The sequence below is a fragment of the Gobio gobio genome (assembly GCF_949357685.1).
Source record: "Gobio gobio genome assembly, chromosome: 14".
In the NCBI taxonomy this organism is placed as follows: Eukaryota; Metazoa; Chordata; class Actinopteri; order Cypriniformes; family Gobionidae; genus Gobio; species Gobio gobio.
In genome coordinates this window covers 4,725,013-4,747,726 of record NC_137107.1, presented here as the reverse complement: position 1 = coordinate 4,747,726, position 22,714 = coordinate 4,725,013, and the positions used below count along the sequence as shown (strand labels likewise).

Below are 22,714 nucleotides of genomic sequence, written 5' to 3'. Positions count from 1 at the left end.
GACTAAAATACAATTTGCATTGACTAAAACTTGACTAAAATGTCATCAGTTTTCGTCGACTAAAACTAGACGAAAATAGTCATAGATAATTCTGACTAAAATAAGACTAAAATGCTCAGACTTTTAGTCGACTAAAACTTGACTAGACTAAAAAGAGTATGACTATGACTAAAACTAATAAAAACTAAAATGACAGCTTGACACAAAGACTAGACTAAAACTAAAATGAAAACAGGCCGCCAAAAACAACACTATTGTAGTCCAAACCGGCCGTTTTTGTAGGCAATAAACTGCCATAACTTTAAAAGACAATATCTCCGTTTGCATTGAACTTTCAGCGCTGTAACTTTGCAGATACTGTTTATGCTCAAGCAGCAACATTACACACTAACTAAAGTTAAAAAAGTAAAATTGCATGCAACCACCCCTTTAAGTAAAAACGCCCTTAACTCAGCAGCTATGCTTATGCAACTGGACCCAGAGCCAGGGTTTCAGCACAAAACACAACCAATGAGAACAGTTTTCTCATTACATTCCAAAAGTAAACGTTGCTGAGTAAAGCTAGTTTCCCCATAACCGCCAGTGAGGGCCCAACAGAAACACAGAAAGATCAGGGAAATATTTATGAGGAGTGTTTGTGTCTGCTCATAAATCCTGACCATCATCAGGTTTCACTGACCTGTTTTACAGTGATATCCCAGCATGCCCTTTGGTTCTGGGTGACTGCCCACAGAGCCAGAACATTCAGAACCAACCAAACAAGGAGGTTTGCTACTGCTAGCAATGAACCGTATAAATCAAAACTGACCTCAAACCTGCTTTTATTAATTAAGTCTTGCTTTGGGAAAATGACCCATGATTTATGGATGTAGATATCGACCTGAACGCTGCAAGGGAAGTTGAAGGGAGGACCTGATTGAAACCATATGCCTGCTGTTGACAGACTAAAGCAACCCACTCCCAGCATCAGCCCCGTAACATCACCGTTCCCTCTCCAAACACGTAATTTAGAGCTAGCAGCTAAATATAGTATATTCAAAAATTACACTATTAAGGATTTCTTCATTTAAGACTTAAACGCAACATAGGTTACAGTGTGCAAAATGTTCCAAACAATGTGAGATATTTGAGATATTTGGTAACATAAAACATGATTTGATTCAGGATGTTTTGAGGAGATATTCATACAGTACCAGTAAAAAGTTTGGAATAATTACGTTTTTGAAAGAAGTCTCACCAACACTGCATTTGTTTGATAAAAATGCAGTAAAACAGTAATATTGTGAATTATAACAATTTAAAAGAACACAGTTTCCACAACAATATTAATTATTCCGTTTTGAACATTGATCACAAGAACCATTATAATTGAGCACTAATAATAATTGATAAATAAATATAGCACAAAGAAAGCACAAAGAAAGAAATATTAAGATCATTTTAGGCAAAATGGCAACAAAAAAAAAATCATATACAGTCACTAATAATATGATTTAATGGTTTATCATTTTTGACCAATAGGTGGCACAGTTATGAAATTGATGTGGTGTGGTCAGAGTGAGATGACAAAGACACATAATGTTGGGCATTGTAGAGATACAGCCTCAAGAGTCATTTTGCCATCATGCCTCAAATTTGTTGCTGCGCTGTATGAAAACAGTTTTGTCTATCAACACAAAATCCAAAAAAACTTTTTGTCAGCACAGTCTGAAGATGATACGATTCGATTTTTGTGTAAATCGGACAAAAGGTCTAGGAGGAGTTCGAAAAAGAACGTTTATAAAGAAAAACAAAATGGCAAACAGGAAGTTCGGCCAAATATGGCAAAATTGGTATCTATGTTCTCGGCATGACCTAAGGAATATACCAAGTTTATACCAAGTTTCATTACAATAGGCATATTTAATCAACAGTTATTAGCATTTTTGGAAATGTCATTATAACTTTTGAACACAGGGTGGCGCTGCCATGTACCTGATACTTTTTGAGTACCTTCAGAGCATGGTGCTGAAGACGCATATTGAGTTTCATAACGATAAGCCAATGCGTTTGTAAAATATATCATTTTTGGACAAAATTCGAAATGTCCGACGCTCAAAATGGTTGTCATTGGAAAATTGGGTATGGTATGACGCAATGATTTTTGGCCAAAGCTTTCAGAAGTTATAAGCATTTTCGTAAGTGCTATGTAAAATTTGTTTCGGAAAATTCTAAATGGTGGGAAAATTTTCGAGATGGAAACGAATCGTCTTGTTCCTCGGCTCAAGATTATTTATTTCTTTCATGAAAATGTTCCCACCATTTTGAATTTTCCAAAAAAAATAGTTTCTAGCCGTTATGGTTAAAAAGTTATAAGCACAAACGTAAGCCAAACTTTGGTCGGGTGGTGGCGCTAGAGGGATTGAGTTAGAGACTCCAATTTTGCTATGATGACAGTATAGACTGACCTCTATCAGTGTGCTAAATATCACAACTTTCCCGCAAGCAGTTCTATGGGCTGCCATAGACTTCCAGAGCGGAAGAATAATAATAAGAAGAATGCCAACGATTACAATAGATGCCTTCGCACCATCGTTGCTTGGCCCCTAATAATTGAGCATTTGAGCAAATCTGCATACGATTTCTGAAGGATCATGTGACACTGGAGCCGCTGATAACTGGTAAAAGAAAAAAATAGGGCTATAAAAGAGTGCCTTAAAAGCCTGGTGGATCATATGTGATGAACTTTAAGGAATGGGCAACTTTGTTCCATTCATAAAAGAAATGCTGTCTCATATTACAACTGGTGACAAGAATTCCCAGCAATGAAACAATACCTCAGTTATGCTCTGACCTACACAGTCTGGGTTAAAATACAGCCTCTGAAAAATTCTTTGGCTCTACCACACGCTTGGCTGTGTCTACTTCCATTGGAAATGACGTGACTTGTTCTATCGCTATTCTTACAGATTTTCAACATTCATACTTTCCAGTGGCCATGGCAAAAGCCACAATGACTTACATCTCAGCATGAGGCACACATCTGCTCTGGAAATCACTGAAGCGCTTTATAGACGTTATGACATACAGCCACCAAATGTGAGTGTGACTTTACTGAAGATTTGTGCAATGCCCAACTGATTCCAGCGTCAGGGCCAAGAACGATTTGAGACCATCTGTCTCATTTGCCACAAAATGGCTGACATATGCTATTTTTCATTACATGAGTGAATACAAAGAAAACATTAGCATCATGTTGAAAATGTGCTTTAGGATGGAAGAATTCAAAAGCAATATTGTGGACTATTACATTTCATTTCCATAGAGCTCCAGCTAAAAAGTCATCTTTGTCCTCCAGAATATCCAAACAACACCCCATTTAGTGCCTTTAGATTGTAATGTGATGTACTGTATGTACACTCACCTTAAGGATTATTAGGAACACCTGTTCAATTTCTCATTAATGCAATTATCTAATCAACCAATCACAAGGCAGTTGCTTCAATGCATGTAGGGGTGTGGTCCTGGTCAAGACAATCTCCTGAACTCCACACTGAATGTCAGAATGGGAAAGAAAGGAGATTTAAGCAATTTTGAGCGTGGCATGGTTGTTGGTGCCAGACGGGCCGGTCTGAGTATTTCACAATCTGCTCAGTTACTGGGATTTTCACGCACAACCATTTCTAGGGTTTACAAAGAATGGTGTGAAAAGGGAAAAACATCCAGTATGCGGCAGTCCTAGAGGTCAGAGGAGAATGGGCCGACTGATTCAAGCTGACAGAAGAGCAACTTTGACTGAAATAACCACTCGTTACAACCGAGGTATGCAGCAAAGCATTTGTGAAGCCACAACACACACAACCTTGAGGCGGATGGGCTACAACAGCAGAAGACCCCACCGGGTACCACTCATCTCCACTACAAATAGGAAAAAGAGGCGACAATTTGCACAAGCTCACCAAAATTGGACAGTTGAAGACTGGAAAAATGTTGCCTGGTCTGATGAGTCTCGATTTCTGTTGAGACATTCAGATGGTAGAGTCAGAATTTGGCGTAAACAGAATGAGAACATGGATCCATCATGCCTTGTTACCACTGTGCAGGCTGGTGGTGGTGGTGTAATGGTGTGGGGGATGTTTTCTTGGCACACTTTAGGCCCCTTAGTGCCAATTGGGCATGGTTTAAATGCCACAGCCTACCTGAGCATTGTTTCTGACCATGTCCATCCCTTTATGACCCCCATGTCCCCATCCTCTGATGGCTACTTCCAGCAGGATAATGCACCGTCACAAAGCTCCAATCATTTCAAATTGGTTTCTTGAACATGACAATGAGTTCACTGGACTAAAATGGCCCCCACAGTCACCAGATCTCAACCCAATAGAGCATCTTTGGGATGTGGTGGAACGGGAGCTTCGTGCCCTGGATGTGCATCCCACAAATCTCCATCAACTGCAAGATGCTGTCCTATCAATATGGGCCAACATTTCTAAAGAATGCTTTCAGCACCTTGTTGAATCAATTCCACGTAGAATTAAGGCAGTTCTGAAGGCTAAAGGGGGTCAAACACAGTATTAGTATGTGTTCCTAATAATCCTTTAGGTGAGTGTATATAACAAATTCTTACGTGTACATATCATGCCTTCACTGTCTATAGCTGTGTCCCAAATGACGCACTATGCACTTATACACTATGTACTTATGCACTATGTACTTATGCACTATGTACTCAACCGTGTAGTGTATGAACTTGACATGGTTATTTTGTCATTGGAATCTGGTAGGGCCTCCCCCTCCACTACGTAATTAAAGCTGTGACAGTCGAGTGCATGAAGTGTCCAACATTCCACACCTAGTTTTTTCCGTTCATTTAGTGCATCATTCGGGTATTTAAAGTGCACTTTTTCTTTTTGGGGATTTTCAGTGTGAACACACAACTTACACTATTCATACTTAAAAACGTTATAGAATAGTGCATAAGTATGCGAATTTGGATGCACCTTATGTAATACCCTGTTATAATGTGACATTACTCTCTTTAAAAATAAATGGTTAAAATAATATTCTCCTCTTCTGATATAATATGTATTAAGAGAGTTCAGCAAAGGTTGGTCTTTATTTGTTCCCTATTGAGGGAGCCGTCGGCATCGCTGGCGTTGTGTTTTTAGACCACAAAATCCACAATGTCACTAAAGAAGTGTGTTTCTGGTGTGAGGGAAAGATAACGCTGGGTTATTTGGGAAACTGAACATGGTTAAGGGAACAGTGGATGCAGTTTGTTTTCCCGGAGTTCTGCAAGTGTGTGTGTTTGTTCCCGGTCATGAGTGGAAACTGCAGGCGTGAGTGAAACTGCATCAAATGTGTGTGTTTTGTTGGCAATCGGAGCATAAGTGCATATAATGTGAACAACACAAACGTATAGTGAATCGAGAGTTATCCAGGGATAATGCCGTGATGTGTGTGTGTGACTCTTTAGCTCCGCCCACTGCACGCCTCCACGGACTCGGCTGGTTTCAGAAAGAATCGGTGCAGTGTATCCGTCTTTTATAAATGATAAAACTAAAGACTCTTGGGAGATATGAAGGATGCAATACTATTCTACAGGTACTCAAGATTAACATGAGATTGGCAGAAACTGTGTGTGTGTTATGTACCTTTTAACCCTCGAACACAAATCCAGCGGGCCATAATACAATAATGCAAGACAGCGCTGACAAACAGGAGAACAATACAGTCAGAAGGTATACAGTATATCCCGATAATTATCGTTAACGTTTTTCCGCCCAGCCCTAAATGATATGCATGTTTATATATATGGATACTTGTTTACATGTAACAGTTTAGCCTTTAACCCTTAATCGTCCCTCAAGTAGGGTTTACGTTTGAGTCCCTTGGGCTCAGATAGACCCCAAACTTTTACAGAGCGATTGCATAAGGAAATATAATTTGTTTTTACATGGCAAACTATATATAATTTTTTTTTATTTACTTCTCAACTATACATTTATGCTGTGTGTGTTTGTGTACGTGTGTGAGTGAACATGCTTGTTCCACGTTGCATTTGTGCTGTAGTATTAGTCCTTCATTTATGTATTGAAATTTTTCAGATTTATGGCAGTTTTGTTGATTTTATTTGCCAATATCTATAAAAAATGCTCTCTGTTGCAGTCACACACATGTGTGTTTGTGTGTGTGCGTGTGTGTGTATGAAATATAAAGTTCTTTCTACTTTGTGTTTATGCTCTAGGACAAGACCTGGATTTAAATGTAGAAATTTTCTGATTTATACTGGATTTATAAAAAAAATTATGACAACAAAATGAAAAAAAAAAGAGCATTTTTTTACATTTTCCCATTCATGGCCAAAATCAAAAAGACACCTGTGTGTGTGTGTGTGTGTGTGCGTGTGTTTGTGAGTGATCATGCTTGTTCCATGTTGCATTTGTGCTCTAGTATTAGTCCTTCATTTATGTATGAAAAATTTAATTTATGATATTTTCAGATTTATGCCAGTTTTGTTGATTTTATTTGCCAATTTCTATAAAAATGCTCTCTGTTGCAGTCACACACATGTGTGTGTTTGTGTGTGTGTGTGCGTGTGTGTGTGTGTGTGTGTGTGTGTGTGTGTGAGATAGAAAGTTTGTTCCACTTTGTGTTTATGTTCTAGGACCAGACCTGGATTTAAATGTAGAAATTTTCATATACTGGATTTATCTAAAATCAAATTACAAACAAAATGAAAAATAATTATTTTTTACATTTTCCCATTCATTTTCAATGTGGGGTCAATCTGACCCTGAGGGACTTAAACGGTAAACAATTTTTAACACACGTTTAGAACAACCAAATCAAGCCCAGGTTTTTGTGCATGTTTAGATAGATTATTTAGGATAGTCACATAGTCTCGTGCCCCTGAGATAAAGGGAACACTCTTTAAAAATGAAGGAAATGTCCAGTGGGGTCAGTTGGACCCCAAGGGCCGATTAAGGGTTAAAGCAGGAGGGGTCTCCAAACTCTGTCCTGGGAGGCTGCTGTCCTGCAGAGTTTAGCTCCAACCCCAGATAAACACCTGAACCAACTAATCAGTGTCTTACTAGGGCCTATTTAGACACAGATTGGTGTGTTCAGGTGTGTTTAATAGGGGTTGGCGCTAAACTCTGCAGGACATCGGCCTCCCAGGACCGAGTTTGGAGACCCCTCCTGCTTTAAAGTGTAGAAGTTTATGTTTCTTATGAAGCCAACAGCTGCTGCTAGGCAATGAAACTGATCCCAATGTGCTCACGTGTGAAGCTAAAGCATTTTGTGAATTGTTCTGGATAAGTATCTGCTAAACCCCTTTAATTAAAATGTAAATGAAGGTGTCTGTAACATTATCCTATGGTTTGAAATTCATGTCAACACCCTTTATACCTGTGACTCAGACTCCAGTATTCCGGTGTATGGACTTGTCTTGTTTTCTTCTATTCCAGTCGGAGACCAAACCTTTCCAGATCTAAAGAACAAAACCAAAGGTCAGGTGAATGAAGCCAAATATCAACATACATCAGTGAATTGTTATCTATAACTGATAACATTATTTATTGACATCAATGATCAATTCACATTTGGAGCTGCTAGTTTGCGTTTTCATCCAAGTCTTGTCAATATTCAAGTAGCAGTGAATTCGGGCACACATTTGGTCCCACTCAGATGATTTTCTTTAGTTGTTCTGATGTGGGGAGCGCTTCTACACTCTGGGATGAAATCTATACTTCAGCAGTCAAAATGTCTTCAACAAATGGATAACAAAGTCCAGATGTTCTTTAATACAGTTAAACCTAAAGCAAAATACATGTTGCCTAACATACTGTACATTGAAAGCAATACGTTATTATGTTCAAACCGGAGTCAATGATGGTGAGACTCAAGAAGAAGAGACAACATGTAGAATGAGACGAGCTGATACATTTATGAGTTAACGATCTTCAAGTCATTGATTAGCATATTCTGTCATGATAATCTCACTTCCTTTGTTGTGTGTTCCAGGAGGCGGAGGTTATGTACATTTTAGGGTTAGCGATGTCACTAACTCGTTGTAGTCCCTCCCAGCCGTTTGTTGTAGTCCTAAAAAAGCGATTTCTGTAAAATAAAATATCTCCCTTTGCTTTGAGCTTTGAGCATCGTAACTTTGCAGATGTTGTTTATGCTCAAACAGCGACACAACACACTCACTAAAGTTACACAAGTCAAATCATAGTCAACCACTCTGGGGTTCTTCATTTATGGGTCACACTCAGGACCTTCGGGTCAAAAATGACCCGGAGGTCGGGATTAAGATAAAAAAGATTTGAGTAAAATCAATGAAATATATTTTTGTTCAATAATATTTTTTCTTTTCTTTTTTGGTGTTTTGAGATAATTTTATGATTTATAATTAATATTTATGCAATAATTATGACCTATTTTTTCCCATTGAATATAATAAAAAATGTATATATATATATTTTTTTTATTTCATTTTTTTTTTTTTTTTTAATTATTTTTTTATTAAAGCTGTATTTCATTTTAGAGTCAAGCCTGGGCCTCATGAAATAAATGTTTTAAATAAGATCAGTAGGTATCGGATCGGTGGGAGATCGGTGAGACCAGTAGACACATTGAGCATTTTTATCACACAATAGCACATTTTTACCACTAGAGTGGATCTTGCGTTTTATAATTAAAAAAAAAAATCGTAGCTTCATTGGAATGGCCCAAAACTTGGTGTCTTTATTGGTACTTGGTACATGAACACCCAAAAAAAATGGGGTCAGGATTTGAAAAGTCTAAGTGGTCGTAAAAAAAAATAGTCACACTCAGGACCTTCGGGTCAAAAATGACCCCCATAGGAAATTAATTGGAAATAGGGGCAAAAATATGAAAATACAGTGAGTTTTTTTGTGCATACGCAATGAGATTGTGCAATGAGTTTTTTTGTGCATACAATCTACAAATCAGCCAGGATGCAAAAAAAAGGACTCAACAGTGAAGGAGTGAATCTCTAAAACATCAAGAGTGCAAAACAGACAAAAAAACTCACACACACACACACACACACACAAAAACACACGCAGACACAAAAACACAATTAGCTTTTGGAATGGCACGCATTCATTTGTGTGTGCGTGTGTTTTTGTGTGTATAAGTGTGTGTGTGTGAGTTTTTTTGTCTGTTTTACACTCTTGATGTTTTAGAGATTCACCCCTTCACCGGTGAGTCCCTTTTTTCTGCATCCTGGCTGATTTGTAGATTGTATGCTCAAAAAAACTCTGTATTTTCATATTTTTGCCAATTTCCCATTCATTTCCTATGGGGGTCATTTTTGACCCGAGTGTGACAATTTTTTTTACGACCACTTAGACTTTTCAAATCCTGTCCCCAATTTTTTTGGGTGTTCATATACCAAGTACCAATAAAGTCACCAAGTTTCGGACCATTCCTTTGAAGCTACGATTTTTTACATTTGTTTTATAAAACGCTTCGGGTCATTTTTGACCCAAGAACCCCAGAGGGTTAAATTGTAGAACTAAAGATGTTGAGCATCTTTTGACCAAATGAAAGAACAAAGACGACGGTTTTCCTTTGCCCCCACTCCACTTACACCTACATACACAGCCATATACACAGATCTGAGCAACAAAGAAACCTCTGTGGTCCCTCCCATAAGCGAAACTTCATCACTGGAGCATGAATGCACCCCCTTCTGAGTTGGCTTGGATGTTGCAAAGTGAGGCAATGACTTAGAAATGAATGTCAGAGTGACTTAGGGCCATCTGGATGTGACTGATTAAAGCATGTTTTCCATATACCCACTCGAATGAAGAGACCCTTTGAGCGACAGTGGGCTTGTAAATGGTGGTAGTGGGAACATATAGTTATTGTTGCATGAAGGGCTGTGTGGTATATTACAAATGTGTTGGCAGGATAGATTTATGTCACATTCTGAGGGGAAATTAGAGAAATTTGCGTTACTGAGCCACTATAAAATAAATAAATAGAACCAAATCGTGGAAACTTAATATCAGTGTCTGATAAGCCACTGAAAATCATTTATTCTTAACTCATATGGTAAGAGTATATTATAAACAGCCACTGCTATACACTCAAGAAGTTTACTTACATAGGGTTTTTATAATAAATTACAATTATATCAACAAAAAGTAAAAGACATATGTGATGCACGCAAGCAAAGCAGTAGATCTTCTATAACGCCCACATCTAGAAAACACAAACTCCTGTCTCAGGCTACATTAATCTGGATACATTTGAAAATGGCTTTTTAGTTTTAAAACGCTCTCCAAAATTTTTTCTCGTATACACTGAAAGTCGGAAAACGCTTAATTCACCTTACGTAAAACCTCTGACTGAGATGATACTGAAGGAACAGACATTATAACGTTATCATGATATTCTTCTGGCAAGATCATTTTATTTGTCCATCCATCAATCCATCATCTTCCGCTTATCCAGGGGTCGGGGCAACAGTCTAAGCATAGATACCCAGACTTTCCTCTCCCTAGACACTTCCTCCAGCTCCTCCGGGGGAACCCTGAGGCGTTCCCAGGCCATCCGGGAGACATAATCCCTCCAGCGTGTCCTAGGTCTTCTCGTGCCCAGAACACCTCCCTGGGAAGGCGTCCAGGAGGCATCCGAAATAGATGCCCGAGCCACCTCAGCTGACTCCTCTCGATGTGGAGGAGCAGCGGCTCTACTCTGAGCTCCTCCCGAGTAGGGATGCCCGGTACTGGGAAAATACCGGTATGTATTTTATTTCAAACGGTACGATATCAAGATTTTGCTCATTTCGGTATATGCTGCTGTTCCGAAGTTCACCGCTAGGTGCGCTACCCAAACTGACGTGAAACCGGCAAATGTGGCAGCGTAGAACAAAATGAATACAGCAGTTGAATCTCACTCAACACGCACAAAAGGAGTTAATAAAGAGAGAAGTAGACATTAAATTTGGAATTACTTTGCTTATAAAACTGCTGAAGAACCATCAAACCTTGCCAAGCATCGCTCACTTAATTCCTGACTTGTAAGACATTAAGAGATCGACAGGTGAGAGCATAATTCTAACCATCTAATTTAGACATTTTTCTTTTAACACTGATTAACGCACATACATAAGATCGTATCGTTTAAATATCATGAAATCTCCAGCGTTCGCTTCAACCAATGACGTTTAGTAGTGGTGTCAACAATAATCGACTCAGCGATGCATCGCAATGCGGGGCATGCACGATTCAGCATCGATGCGGCAAAGTGCCATAATCGATTATGTCACCGTTTATTTTCTGGCCTTGAGTTGGACAATAAAGTTGTGAAGTTTCAATTACTTCCAGGGTCATAACAACAACAATCAAGATGGCTGAGGCGGAGGGAGATGACCGCGATAGACGGGTAATTAAAAACGCACCCAAAGATTGGAAAGCGGACATCTGGGCACATTTCGGATTCTGACGCCGGCTTCACACCGCACGCGTTAGCAGGGCAGGAGCGGTGGGTATGGAGAGCGGGAGCCCGCGCCCCCATTGTGGATTCACACTGGCAGCGTTTGTCTCGCGCAGATATTGCAAATACAGACAAATATTGTACATTATGTCACATTTTCCGGTCTTCTCCTCCGAGCCCCGTCTGTCTCGTGCTTCTTTGATTTATGATGGGCAGCACATGCTGTGATTGTGAAACACACGGGGCACTTCACTACATGATTTCATGGTGAAATTTGTTATTTTCCATGTTAATCTGGTCAGTTTTGATCAAGAACAATCCACTGTGGCTTTAAATCAGCGTGAGCAGCGTGGCAAAAATAGACTCGGCACCGAAACGATCGCGGCACTGCTGCTTCTCCTCCTGCGATGCGATGAGCTGCCGCGCCGCCTCTGCGTGCGATGTGAATGCTCTAATCTGTTAACATGGGCGCCGAAAAAAATACGCCCTGCTAACGCGCCTGCCACACTAAAATCAAGCACGAGAATTGACGAGTCCCTAGTGTCAACGTTACTGTGTGTGTTGCACTGAATATTTTTATTGCTTGGTGCCTGGGTGGTGGTTGTTGTTACAATAGTGTGACTGTAATTACGGATTAATATTTGCACAGGAGTTCATGAAGTGCCCTGTCTTAGAGCTTTTTACTGTGTGTAAAAAAAAACACTTATGTTCACTGCTGGAAAAAGTTGGCTTAGTTGGTTATTATTGCTCTATATAATTTCAAATGGTTCTAAAGCAGAGAAGAGAAACATTTCTCATTCAAAGCACTGATAGCAGTGATTTATGTTTTCTTTTTCAGGTTTGATGATTGAATGCCATATCCAAAACCCTGTACCATTCAATTTTATTTTATTTAATGACATTTATGTCAAAGATACAGGAGAGTGATAATACACACATAGCAGCCAATACAATCTGTTGTTCAATATCTGACTGCTTGTATTGCCTCATGACTGATTAAAAATGTGCCTTGTTGTGTGCAGTAGAATTTTGATGCATCGCAATGCATCGTAGAATCGAATTGAATCGAATCGTTACCTGGTGAATCGTAATCGAATCGAATTGTGAGGGCAGTGCCAATGCACACCCCTAACGTTTAGATTTCATAATATTTGCACGCATACTATTGCACTATATTCGCGTAAGACATAATTAACTGTTTATGTGACTGCTCACTAAAGATGGACATTTTTGATATACGTTTGTGTGTATTTGACTAAGGAAAAACAACTTAATCTGGAATGCGCAAGCTCTTTAGGCTTGTGTGTTTGTTGTTGGTATGAGCGCAAAGAAAACTCTCTCTTAGCTCCCATCTCATGTATTACGGAATGCTATAAAATCGCTCGCATGTTCAAATTGGCAAGGTTTAAAAAGACGTGGGTAGTGATTTCCGTCAGCTGTCCCGAAACATGAAAGCATAAGTGTTGAATCTGAGCGCGCAGATTGCTTTTATAGTGCATGTGTAAAAGCTTTTGAAGCTAGAAGCAATTTGCTCATTTTGAGAGCTAGAGAAGGGAGTAATGCTGAAATTACTTTGCACAAGAAAGTTTCCAAATGACTGATTTGATAATCTTTGTTGATTCATTTAATAATAAACATTTGCGTTCATTTCCCGCTTTATAAACCTCAAACCTGCGAGAGTGAGTAAAATTATGCGCAATACCCGCGCCAAAATTCAGACCCTGTATGGTATTGATTTAATATCGGTACTTCGGTATTAGATTGTGGTACCGTACCGAAGACAAAATTGTGGTATTGAGCCATCCCTACTCCCGAGTGACCGAGCTTCTCACCCTATCTCTAAGGGAGCGCCCAGCCACCCTACGGAGAAAGCTCATTTCGGCCGCCTGTATCCGGGATCTTGTCCTTTCGGTCATGACCCACATAGTAGATCATAGACCGGTAAATCAAGAGCTTCGCGTTGCAGCTCAGCTCCTTCTTCACCACAATCGAGCGCATTACTGCAGAAGCTGCACCGATCCGTCTGTCAATCTCCCGTTCCATCCTCCCCTCACTCGTGAACAAGACCCGAGATACCTGAACTCCTCCACTTGAGGCAGGAACTCTCCACCAACTTGAAGTGGGCAAGCCACCCTTTTCCGACTGAGAACCATGGCCTCGGACTTGGAGGTGCTGATTCTCATCCCAGCCGCTTCACACTCGGCTGCAAACCGTCCCAGTGCACGCTGAAGGTCCTGGTTTGACCAACACAACAACATCATCCGCAAAAAGCAGATGTCCTCGGACCAGGACCTTCAGCATTTTATTTGTATGGTCTAAAATGCAACTGCTCTCATGTTTTGCAGCAGGACATCAGTCGAGAGTAAATTTTCTGTCATGCGATATGACGAGTATACAAAACAACATATTTTAGCAACTGTGTGAAAGTGAATAGCACATAACATCTCTACACTGGTTACCTATTAAGTTCCGTATTAATTACAAAGTATTGCTACTGACCTATAAAGCCCTAAATGGTTTAGCTCCAGTGTATTTAACGGATCTACTATCACCCTACAATCCATCGCGCTCTTTAAGATCACTAAACTCGAGGCTTCTGGTCATTCAGGATATCTAAGTTCACTAAAGGAGGGAGGGCATTTTCACATTTAGCTCCTAAACTCTGGAATAGTCTTCCTGATATTGTTCGAGGTTCAGACTCGCTGTCCCAGTTTAAAACTAGATTAAAGACGCATCTCTTTAGCCAAGCATTCACATTATAATTACCTTTAATACTACAGTTAAATCGGATCAAAAGCATTAATATTCTGAACAGCAGCTATGCTAATTATTTCCCATCTGCTTTTCTGTTGTTATCTCGGGAAACTAGTCCCGAGGTAACTAGTTCGTCAGCTCCAGTTTGTATCCAGCCTCTCATGGAGACTTCAGATGCCCCTGTGAAGAGACGACTCGACGCCTGTGATGAGACGACTCAACGCCAGCGTTATGGCCTAAATTAATACATGATTGATTCACTTTCTCTAACATTTGGCTTTAACATTCTCTTTCTAACATTTTTCAATGTACATTTATGAAATGCACTTTCTGTAAAGCTGCTTTGAAACAATGTGTATTGTGAAAAGCGCTATACAAATACATTTGAATTGAATTGAATTGAATAACAGGCGCAATAGCGGTATAAAAATACATGTATATCGGTTCAAAATGTGTCACATGACTAAACATTAGGGGTTGCACAGACTAGTTGACTAATCGCTAGTCGCTGGCACAGAATCATTCATTAGCGCAGAAGTGTATTGTCAACACTTTTCTGTGATTTATCAATAAAATAGCTTGGAAGCTGAACAGTTCTAGCATATATTTCTTGATAACTAAAACTCACAGCTTCACTATTAGAGAGACGCCTGCAGGTAGAATTAATTCACACGCAATCACGCCCTTTCTCTTTCTCTCTCTCTCTATCTCTCTCTAATGCATTCATATTAGTGGTGGGCATAGATTAATTTTTTTAATCTAGATTAATCTCACTGTATTCTTGGAATTAATCTAGATTAAAATGGCTCATTTGAATTCTGCCGAAGGCATTCAGAATGTGTGTGCTCGAAAGTGATTGTTTGTCTTTTTGTAGTTTGAATAATAAATAACTTCTGTCCCTTTAAGACCTGACGCACGCATGGATCCCAAACACTGTTCCTGTGAGCTGGTTACGACTGTGTTTACGTTAAAACTCACCAAAATGGGCATTGAGACATTTTTGAGTGTATTTGACCATTAATAAGATTGAAAAAGGAGCTCATTTTTGCACTTGTATGTCAGAGGCGGCTTTATTACGGTATGTGTGCGCTTCAGATGCGAGCGCGAAATCTGCGGGAATTAGTAGAATTAACGTTATGTGCAACCCCACGCGAAATTCAGACCGGTCACACCAACACTAACACGCTGTCATGAGGAAAAATCCAGCAGAACCCGTGTTCGCCATATTCAGAGGGTTAACCAGAGGGAGAGCGCAGCTGATATCGATACTGTAGAAAATGAGTATTGTATCGTTTCAGATATTTCAGTTTTCAATACATAGCGAAATATCGATATTTTTGACAACACCAGTAGGCATACACACAGGTTCGAAGACTCGTTCTCTCGCCCCCTACAGTGCAATTCGGCTAGGTGTACATCCGCGCTAAAATATCAAGGTGAAAGTCATCATAGCTTGCATAGTATAGACCCAGCTCCCAACCCAACTTTGAGAATAGATTAACGGCGATATTTTTTTTATCGCCCGATAAGAGTCTCACATTAACGCAGCACGTTAAAGGGTTAGTTCACCCAAAAATGAAAATTCTGTCATTAATTACTTACCCTCATGTCGTTCGACACCCGTCAGACCTCCGTTCATCTTCAGAACACAAATTAAGATATTTTAGTTGAAATCTGATGGCTCCGAAAGGCCTACATTGGCAAAATGCACGGTTTACTCTCAAGACCCTTAAAAGACACTAAAGACGTCGTTACAAAGTCCATCTCACTACAGTGGTTCTACAATAACTTTATGGAGTGACGAGAATAGTATTTGTGCACAAAAAAACCCTAAATAACGACTTATATAGTGATGACGATTTCAAAACACGGCATCATGAAGCTTCGAAGCGTTATGAATCAGTGAGTCGATTCAGCAGTTTGGATCGCCAAATTTCTGAATCATGATTCGACTCACTGATTCATAACGCTTTGAGGCTTCATGATGCCGTGTTTTGAAATCGTCATCACTATATAAGTCATTATTTAGGGGGTTTTTGCGCACAAAAACTATTGTCGCCGATTCATAAAGTTATTTTAGAACCACTGTAGTGAGATGGACTTTGTAACGACGTCTTTAGTGTCTTTTAAGGGTCTTGAGAGTGAACTGTGCATTGTGCCAATGGAGGCCTTTCAGAGCATCAGATTTCAACTAAAATATCTTAATTTGTGTTCTGAAGATGAACGGAGGTCTGACGGGTGTCGAACGACATGAGGGTAAGTAATTAATGACAGAATTTTCATTTTTGGGTGAACTAACCCTTTAACGCCGATAACGGCCCACCACTAATTCATATACATGTAATCTTTATTATGCTAATTTATCTATATCTGACTCAGAACGAGCAGAAATCTGTGAGAAATAATAACGACCCAAAGACAAAAGAACTGATACAAAAGCTGTTATGTAGGAGCAATAACCTGATGGGCAGCGCTGTGTCATGTGCCATAGCTGTCCTGAAACCCGCATTCTCGTCTCAGATCGAGGTTCAGGGTTATTTGTTCATTAATGACATCATCAGCGACTAGTCAACGTCGACTCGACTTTCATCACATAAAAAATCTGAAGTCGTTCAACCCTCGTTTTCAGAGGCCTCCGTTTCCACAGTCCACATTACAAACGCTAAAATGGCGTTTTCAAATGTATCAACTTGGGAGAGAGTTTTCAAAAACTATTCTCATCCGAATAGGGCTTAAGATTAGGTTTGAGTCTATTTTTAACAACTTGAACCGGCACAGATCATTTACTTGTGATGAGTACATTTAGGTTTGTGTCCATCAATTTCCAAAAAAAATACAACCCCAAATCAGAAAAAGTTGGGACAGTATGGAAAACGCAAATAAAAAAAAAGAAGTGATTTCTAAATGTACTTTGACTTGTATTTCATTGCAGACAATATGAACACAAAATATTTCATGTTTTGTCTGGTCAACTTCATGTCATTTGTAAATATGCATACTTTCCTGTCATTCAGACCTGCAACACATTTCAAAAAAAGTTGGGACAGGAGCAATTTAGGGCTAGTAATGAGGTAAAATGGTTAAATAATGATGTGATTTGAAACAGGTGATGTCAACAGGTGATTGTAATTATGATTTGGTACAAAAGCAGCATCCAAGAAAGGTCTAATCCTTTAGGAGCAAAGATGGGCAGAGGATCGCCAGTTTGCCAACAAATACGTGAGAAAATTATTGAAATGTTTAAAAACAATGTTCCTCAAAGAAAGATAGGAAGAGATTTGGATATTTCACATTCAACAGTGCATAACATAATTAAAAGATTCAAGGAATCTGGAGGAATTTCAGTGCGTAAAGGACAAGGGCGCAAGCCTAAGCTGAACAACCGTGATCTCCGATCCCTCAGGCGGCACTGCATCAAGAATCGTCATTCATCTAGAAGCGATATCACCACATGGGCTCAGGACTACTTTGGCAAACCTTTGCCAAGTACCACAATACGTAGTTACATCCACAAATGCCAGTTAAAACTGTACTGTGCCAAAAGGAAGCCCTATGTTAACAGTGTCCAGAAGCGCCGTCGACTTCTCTGGGCTCGGAGGCATCTGGGATGGACCATCACACAGTGGAAACGTGTACTGTGCTCAGATGAATCAGTATTTCAGGTATTTTTTGGGAGGAATGGACGCCGTGTGCTCCGGACCAAAGAAGAAAAGGATCATCCAGACTGTTACCAGCAACAAGTCCAAAAGCCAGGGTCTGTCATGGTATGGGGTTGTGTCAGTGCCCTTGGCAAAGGTAACTTGCACTTCTGTGAAGACACCATTAATGCTGAAAAGTACATAGAGATTTTGGAGCATAATATGCTGCCTTCAAGAAGACATCTTTTCCAGGGACGTCCATGGATATTTCAACAAGACAATGCAAAACCACATTCTGCACACATTACAAAGTCCTGGCTGCAGAGGAAGAGGGTTCGGGTACTTGACTGGCCTGCCTCAGTCCCGACCTGTCTCCAATAGAGAATGTGTGGAAGACCCCGTACTGTTGCCCACCTTAAAGCTACACTGTGTAACTTTTTTAGTCTTTTGTTAGCTAAAAACACTTAGTTCTTTCAAAAATATATGTGCTCATTAATGTATATTTACTTCTTTCAAGTAATAAAGTATTCTCGTAAGTTTATAATATGCCATTGAAAATACATAAGGTAATGGGATCTAACGGTGGTCGCCATGTTGCCCCTCCATTTTGAAAGTACATTAGCCAAAGAGGGACATACCCGTAAATTCAAGCTTCGCTTTTCGCGTTTTAACCGGTTTTAATACTCGATGGCACTGTACAAAATTCTCTGCCTCGCGCATGTGCGTGTCAACTTGTTCAGACTTGTCTGGTGCATGTGCAGAGAGTTTTCATCTCAGCAGCTCCAGTAACAGAGTTATACAGAGTTTTCCTGGCTTGTTTATTCCTCAAAAGTCTGTTTTTCCTTGTGTGGTATTTCTGTGCGTTAATAACTCCGTAAGTAATAATAGTTATTGTCATTGTAGATGTGTTTCAGAGTGTGTCATCGCGTAATTCAGTTGATGTCACCTCAGAAGTATTTTTGTGTCAACATACAATAGCATAATGCTCACCTATTTGAATAATCATTCAGTTATTTTGTTATCAACAATGTTTATTCGTTTATAGAAAATATTTGCTTGTAATATATGTTGATGGAAATATGTATCAGGTCTGATCGGCATATTAACAATTGTTATACAGAGCGCACTGCAGTGCTAACGTTAAAGCGCCGCACACACTTTTGTAACCGGACGCCGCTTGTTAGCAGCGGCAGCTCCGCTCCTTTTAATGCAGCTGCATTTAGCGCCTATATATGGTACAATAAGCTCTGGTTTACGGTTACATTATACAAATGTAACTTATAAGTATAGTTAAACAGTTCTTAACTGTGTATGTATATTTACCATCCTTATTTGTTCTCTCACAGAAACCACATTTATGTACATATCCACGCAAACCTGTTTATGCCTTGCAATTGGATGACTGAATAAACATTACTATCATCAAAGTTCAGTCTGGATTAGCTGCAGTTCTTTCTAGCCGAATAATTAGGCCAGTTGAGTTCCAACCATCCCACTGCGCACAGAAAATATCCCACAGGCACCGTGTCGAATGTGGACGAGGTCGAACTGGAAGCCATGTTAATCTTGGACTAAATCGGCCACCGTAGGAGTTTAAACGAAATCGGAATTGAGAGGAACAGAAACTAAAATTCACTGGATGGTCATATACCTTTTCACCACTAGATGGGGGAAAATATCACACAGTGGAGCTTTAAGACTTGTTTGCAGGAAGAATGGGACAAAATTACACCTGAAACACTTCATCACTTGGTGTATTCAGTCCCTAAACGTCTTTTAAGTGTTGTGAAAAGGAATGGCAACATTACAAAGTGGTAAATGCTTTACTGTCCCAACTTTTTTTGAAATGTGTTGCAGGTCTGAATGACAGGAAAGGATTTACAAATGACATGAAGTTGACCAGACAAAACATGAAATATTTTGTGTTCATATTGTCTGCAATGAAGTCAAAGTAAATTTAGAAATCACTTCTTTATTTTTTTTTATTTTTGCGTTTTCCATACTGTCCCAACTTTTTCTGATTTGGGGTTGTAAATAAAATATGTTTTATTGTAAAAGGTCTATGGTTGTTGTTGTTGTTTGTTTTTTTCCCCCAGCAAACATAGCAATATTACTATACAGCATGACTGTTATATTGAATTACTTACCATGATCTGGTCATACCAGCCACAGTAGTACGTTTAACTTTAAACTCAGCTAAGACAAATGTGTCTCATTAAATAAAAGGCCTTCTACATTCAGAAACACGACAGAATTCTCAGAAGACACATGATAAATAAATAGTCATACTCTTACTCAATCAACAACGTGAAGTATTGTGTGTTGGGGAATGAGAGGAAAATGAGAGAGGCAGATGAAGTGGGCAGATGACGCACAATGTACCATTTTGTTTCCACTCTTTCTCCATTACAATCTGTCAAGCAATTTTGAATGCAGAATGTGGCACGTAATTATGCATTGTGAGAACAAAATCAGAACAACCATAAGACACAAACACTTCAATGGAGAATGACCTCCTCATGAGGACACATGGGCTTTTTCTCAGCGTGATCTCATGTTTTAAGTGTGGTTATACCACAGATTCACATTTACTTATGCTTGCATACATGTAAATAATATATGAACAACATTATAGACACAAGCATGTTTATGAATCCTTATTTATAAGTATTGAATTCATCGGTTGATTCAACTGTATTTATGATTATTGAGATTGTTTTAATGCAGATAACTCATTTACTTTAAATGATAACATGTCATTTTGTTCTGCCAACTTTTCAAAGTATTACATAATGTTAAACAACCACCTTTCTGTATTCGTTTAAACTATTATTTATGTAAAACAAGTGTCGTGACTCAAAAAATGACCACAAAATAGCATAAAATGATCATTTTGTTTGTGTGCTACGTTGTGGACTACGTTGGTTCTCCTTTTTGACATTTTAGCAATAAATGATTCATGGTGGTTATTACACTTATCTGTCTGTTACATTTTTCTTTATACTGTATATATGTTTTTAAAGAAATAGAGGGGTAGGTTAAGAGGGAAAGAATGTGTTTAATGGCTCAAAAATACATCCATTATATTGAAAAACTAAAATTGTCATTGTACTATAAACTGCTGAAATACCAATAAAAAGGTCACACTTTATTTGAAATACGTTACATTTACTATAGTAGCAGAAGTAGAACAGGCCATCCCATTAGCTCATGTTATAAGTGGGCGTCTTGAAGCTCTGTTGCTAAAATAAAATATTCCTGGTTGTCATTTTTTCCCCTCTGGTTGGAATTTCTTCAATGAGTAACGGAGTCTCATTATAGTGAAAGCTTTACTTTGGCTGTGCTGCTTTGCTGCATTTCCATTTTCAGGAAGGTGACTAATACCCAGATGTTTCCAGAAAACACAGCAATGAACTGAGTTTAACATTTGTCATGTCATATTTCATAATACGCTTACAGTAATATCAGTGAACTTTTGGTACTTATGCACATTTGTTTTGTGTATTTGGCCTCATTCATTAAATCATGAGCAGTATTTCTGTGTAAAATATTTCTTACGCAAATTATTGCATGATACATTTAGGTGTGTGTTTTACAAAGATTTTCATTCGGCCCTAATGTATGATTTTTTTATGTTAAAATGTTTCCTTTTATCTCTGGGGAGGTTGACTATGATTTGACTTGTGTAACTTTAGTGAGTGTGTAGTGTCACTGTTTGACACATCTGCAAAGTTACGACGCTCAAAGTTCAAAGCAAAGGGAGATATTTTCTTTTACAGAAATCACTTTTTTAGGACTACAACAAACGGCTGGTAGGGACTACAACGAGTTAGGGACATCACTACCCCTAACATTTACATAAACCCCGCCCCCGGGAACACACAACAAAGGGGATGACAGAATGTGCTAATCAATGACTAATTTGCATTTAAAGGGACACACACAAAACGTTTTTGCTCACCCTCAAAAAGTGACAATCTTAACATGCAATAAAAATGATCTGTGGGGTATTTTGAGCTAAAACTTCACACACACACACACACACACACACACACACACACACACACACACACACACACACACACACACACACACACACACACACACACACACACACACACACACACACACACACACACACACACACACACACACACACACACACTCTGGGGACATCAGAGACTTATTTTACATCTTTTAAAAGGGGCAATCAACCACCTCTTTAAATGTATCATGGTCAACTATAAGTAAGACATGTATAGGTTGACCAATCTGCATCTTTGCACAAAGCACTGAAGACAATTTTGTTTTTCATGTCAACACAAGCAGACAGGGTCCTTTACATGCTTTTAAAGGGACTAAAAAATGAATTTAAGGTGGATTGAGGCAGTCATCATTGGCAAGGTTTACTGTCGGGAATTTGTTGTGTCGTGCTGCTGATTATAATGCATTCCATCTGCTTTTGTCACATCGGGTCGTGCCGCTCGAATCTGGTGTAGACACGGTGTAATGTGGCGTTCACACCAGACGCGATTGATGCGAATAATTCGAAAAAGGCAAAGGGAGATATTTTCTTTTACAGAAATCGCTTTTTTGGACTACAGCAAACGGCTGGTAGGGACTACAACGAGTTAGTGACATCACTACCCCTAACATTCACATAAACCCCGCCCCCGGGAACATGTGGAGTTGCTGTAGTCGAGCTCAAGCTCAAGCTGTCGTCCGTCTTTTACATTTATTGATACAGTACAAACACAAATGCAGACGCATGTCATAAAGCAAGAGGACATCATAAGTTATAACCGTAATTAAACTAAACTATCCCTGTTCTCTGTTCATCAGCAGATATTATCTGGCTCATCTTACCCCAC

General features: G+C 39.2%; 1 protein-coding gene across 2 annotated transcripts in view; it reads right to left on the bottom strand.

Annotated features, from left to right (window-relative positions):
- pdlim4 (PDZ and LIM domain 4) overlaps window positions 1–22,714 on the bottom strand; it is a 74,343-nt gene that overhangs the window by 26,219 nt on the left and 25,410 nt on the right. For both annotated transcript variants that reach the window (XR_013817926.1, XM_079835227.1), the window contains exon 3: window positions 7,390–7,471. Coding sequence is in view for 1 of the 2 variants with exons in the window: in XM_079835227.1 (XP_079691353.1) it covers window positions 7,390–7,471 (82 nt within the window). In the remaining variant the exon portion in view is untranslated. The remainder of the gene's footprint in view (window positions 1–7,389; window positions 7,472–22,714) is intronic.